Source organism: Hemibagrus wyckioides, linkage group LG26 (assembly GCF_019097595.1).
Source record: "Hemibagrus wyckioides isolate EC202008001 linkage group LG26, SWU_Hwy_1.0, whole genome shotgun sequence".
Classification (NCBI taxonomy): Eukaryota; Metazoa; Chordata; class Actinopteri; order Siluriformes; family Bagridae; genus Hemibagrus; species Hemibagrus wyckioides.
The window spans coordinates 9,790,382-9,794,970 of record NC_080735.1 but is presented as its reverse complement, the minus strand read 5'-3'; the positions used below and the strand labels follow the sequence as shown (position 1 = coordinate 9,794,970).

General features: G+C 36.4%; 1 protein-coding gene across 1 annotated transcript; it reads right to left on the bottom strand.

Moving 5' to 3' along the window:
• Positions 1–289: 289 nt before the first annotated feature.
• si:dkey-1h24.6 (T-cell-specific surface glycoprotein CD28) lies at positions 290–4,229 on the bottom strand. Its single transcript, XM_058380785.1, has 4 exons — positions 3,904–4,229; positions 2,252–2,584; positions 2,015–2,139; positions 290–1,413 (listed from the first exon to the last, which is right to left on the bottom strand). The coding sequence occupies exons 1-4, from the start codon at positions 3,986–3,988 to the stop codon at positions 1,255–1,257; spliced, it is 702 nt and encodes a 233-aa protein (XP_058236768.1). The 5' UTR covers positions 3,989–4,229; the 3' UTR covers positions 290–1,254.
• Between the last annotated feature and the right edge of the window lie 360 nt (positions 4,230–4,589).

Here is a 4,589-nt window from a genome sequence, read left to right as displayed (position 1 = left end):
GAAAGCAGGAAATTCATCTAAATAATACATCATGGCCACCAGATCTTAATCTAATCAAACACTTATGGAGATTTTGGTGTGAACTGTTAAACAGCGCTCCTCAATACCACCTTCATCATAATGCCAACTGAGGGAATATATTTGTGTTCAATCAAGCCATCTAACTTCCATAGACTTGTAGATTCTGTGCCAAGCTGCACTGTATCTGTTCTGATGTGTTCATTGTGGTGCAACATGTTACCAAGACACTTAATATTGATCTTTTAAATTGGTTTTATTTTTTGCTACCCACTTGTACTGCCTTGTACAATATGTGAAAACCTCACCACAAAGAAAAACGATTGTTACAAGATTTTTTTTTTTTTATTGCTATTCCTTAACAGCTCCTATTACACATATAGTTTAAAACATACATACGGTGTTAAAGCCATTATTTTACCCTCTTGGTAGTGTATGTTCACAGTCAACTTCACAGAAAACAGGTAAATAATGGGCAATAATTCTAGTACTCATGGCAATTTCATTATAAACATATTTTAAAATAAAAGCAAACAAATATACAATTAACAATTCCTATAACAGACTTTTTAGTCTGGTACTTGTTTACCCCAGCCAAGAGGTTTCTTGGTTATAGATGGATCTTTTAACAAGATAATGACTCGAAGCATTTCTGTATAAAATACAGAAAATGTTGCAGGACAAATTTATTAAAGGATGATTGTACCGGGTGCCAAAAACTTGCGTTATTTAAGAAGTAATGTTGTGTTTAAATAAAACTGGATAAGACTGCATGCAATGTGCCAAAAATTCTGGACATTAAATCAGAGATCAGCTGACTCTACAGTCCAGGCTCTGCTATTAGTTGAGAACGCATCTTCGATCATTAGGTATATGTATAATATAAGTAAATATTTATCTCGATTAACAAGCATGAAGCTTTTAGGTAACTTTGTAATCTACAAAATCACATCAGTGATTAAAGCAATAGAAAAAGAAAACTACATAACCTAGAAGTTTGCTACAGTTTCTGCACAAGTAAGATTATGGGTGATTGAATAGAGGTTCGTTTAGTGCAGCATTCCCCTCTGCGCTGCATATTTTAATGTTCTCTTGGCTCCAACACACCTGAATAAAACTCATCAACTTGTTCACTTCTGCATTTCTAAACGTGTGGATCAGAGCAGGAGACACACAATGAAAATGTGCAGTGCTGGGCCATTTAGTTTGAGATGAGTCTTGGATTTAAACACGTGTTCATTTGGTTGGAAGCTTCTTGCTGGCTGCAGTGCCATTGGCCGTGTCGTTGTACCAGCTGAGGTGTGTGGGGTGAAGGATGCCTTGCTTCCTCCGCCGTGTTCGTGGCTTCATGTTCATGTAGTCGTGTGAGGACATCTGTTCAGTTTTCAGACGGAACTGCAAGCCAATCACATTCTGCTACATTACAGAGAACTTACTGGATTTGTGTACTATATTCTTTCATTTTTGTGCATTTACAGCTGTCTAGATTAGGTTATAGGGATAATGTCACAAAATAAAACAGAAAAATAAAAGAAAATGTCTAGTCATTTTGTAGTGATAATTTAACACTGTAATACCAGTATGAAAACTACTACTAGTAGAAATAATAGAAAATGCAATTATTATTATTATTATTATTATTATTATTATTATTATTATTATTATTATTATTATTATTATTATTATTATTTAATGTATTCATGTACAAATTATTTAACATTTGATCACTATTACTATGATTTTTGATGATAATTATTATTATTATTATTATTATTATTATTATTATTATTATTATTATTATTATTATTATTTAATGTATTCATGTACAAATTATTTAACATTTGACCACTATTACTATGATTTTTGATGATAATAATAAGAATTATTATTATTATTATTATTATTATTATTATTATTATTATTATTATTAGTGGTTGAGAGCCTAGCTGTCTATATTTCTTATTAATTTATAATTATGGAAATCATTGACACTTACCCTCAACAATAATGCAATAAAAGTGACGATCAGGCCGTATAAGCTCAGAACCCCGAACCCCACCCACAGGAGCAGATGACTGGTAGAAGATTCTGGTTTTGCGCTGTTCTGCACACACACATGTTCTACAAACAAGAAATACGTCTCACTTTCAGGCTGACATGTTTGCACTTTGCATCCATTTCTATCATGTTTGTCTTTCAATAGTGATTTTCAAAAAACAGATTTTCTACACACCTTCAACAATCACGATGGTCTGAGGTTCCTCCTGCATGTCCACCATGGGAGGAGGGTAGGACCTTTTAGCCATGCACGTGTACAAGCCCGAGGCATTGATAGTCACGTTGTGAAGCATAAAGTGAGTGGTGTTGGAATTGGTATTGACATAGTGGTTCATTGTGCTTCCGAGGTTTTCTGAGTTCATCACATGTGAGATATTCCCATAAGTGATGAAGGCAACATCCTTTTGGCCCTTATACAACTTGAACGTCATCTCCACTGCTGTAAACCTTGGACAGGGCACAGAAACATTGCTGTGGACTTTTACACGGTTGATTTTTGGGATATTGTCTGGAGTAAAAGGGGGAAAAAGAAAAGAATTCATGAGTTATTTCACACCTGTGGACTTGCTTTGTTTCTTTGCCATCTGCTGAATACCTGCTTTAGTGCTTTAGATGAATAATGGGATTCATTACTAAGCATTTATAGTTGAAGAAAGCAAGAAAGTCATAACTAAGCATTTATAGTTATAATTGGGGTTTTTTGGTTACACTGTTTTTGTGAAACCGCAGATGTACTGTTATTAATCTCCCGCTCTTAAAGAAAACGTTTCTCATATGCTAAACGATTACCACAAACCAGCAGCTTCCTGTGTCCTTAAAACATTGCCCTTTTTTTTTTCTCTTGAAACAGTGCTCTTACTTTAAATATTGCTGACTCGACTCGCAGACCGTTTTCTGGAACACGGGTTTGTCTAGAAATATGATTCTGAGCCTTATTCTGAGTATGTTTTGCAGTTTGACAGAAAATTTCAATCTCTCAAAAACCGAAAGCTCCCACATCCACCCACCCACAACCTGCTAAAGAAACTAAACTCTGCTGATATGCCAATACATTTCTTCCCACATGTCAGACTTGTTCCAAAACAGAGTCTCTCTCTCTCTCTCTCTCTCTCTCTCTCTCTTCACTATTGTGTTTACAGACTGTAGATATGATGGAGAAATAGTGTCACTGAAGTAGAACAAAGACGCACATGAAGAATGGGAGGAAAGCCTGAATCACCAGCTCACGGAAACTCTTTGACACTCTCTGTGGTGTTCATACTGAAATCACAATCTTAGCTTCACCTTAACTGAACCGTCTTCATGTATAAGAAATGATGATAACAAGATGAACTTTTAGATTTGGAAATCTTCTCCTATCAGGTGCTTAGGAATCTGCAGTATCTTTTTTTTTTCATATTGAAAACAATTTATGCAAAAGTAGAACAGTTGTAACGGCAACGTTCATCGACCTCAAGAAACAGAGCCGGCTATGCAGCTTTACAACAGTATTAGGTCGGTTGAAAATGTCTCTCAGAAGGAAAAAGGAATCTTTATTTAACAGAAAATTGAAATAAAGGCTCACTGAGCATGCAAGCGTTGTGAAAATAACAAATCTTTGACACGCCTGCCATTTTATTTCCTAAAACCGTGAAGAAGTTCAAAGATATAAATCACATCTTGCATGTGAATATCATTTCAGTTCAGAAAACACTACCGTTTCCAGATTTGTGTATTTGATGTGTATTTTTATTTCCAGCACGACAGATTTGAAAAGAATAACTTCAGAGGCTTGTATCTTTAGCTGTACCCGTACCTGTGATATGTTAACAGACTCCTTAAACTCACCTTTCCACTGGCACTGTTTCTCGGGAAGGGCACAGCTGAAGAGGAAAAGGGGCAGGAGGGTCGCACACAGCCAGGAAGTCTTCATCTCCTGTTACGCACTTTCAGCAAAGAGTCTGCAGCGCACCTGTTTGCTCGAACAAATGTGGCACTGCTAAACCTGCACCTTTATTTCCTTAAAGCTGATACCTAAAGTCCCCCTGTTATTCAGTAACCCGAGTAAACACAAATGTTTTTCTCTCCTAACCCACAGCTTATCACATGAACTCGTACCATAACACACCAAGAGACTCTTTTTGTAAAGTGAAACACTACAATGCAAAAAACCACAGTGTGACAGCAAAGGCACATCCCCATACAGCATGCAGGAAGTTTCCGTTCTCTCCCTGCACACTGTTAATCAATTTGCATAGTTGTGTGTCAGACTTTAGTCACCTCTCTTTCTGCACTTTTATAACGCTTGAGTGTCTCTCGAGAGGAAACCGAGACCCTTATGGTGTTACCCTGTACATGAAGTGGGTGGCTGAGTCACTTGCTCTGGCTAACTTACACAGACAAGGTGATTTGAGAAAGCCATGATGCAGTTATTTAATGATGATTTACACCAGACGAATTCAATCATATTCAAAACGTTCTGCTTTGGATGCCGAAGATAAGAAAGATCAACATCGTCTAGTGTAATTATCAAA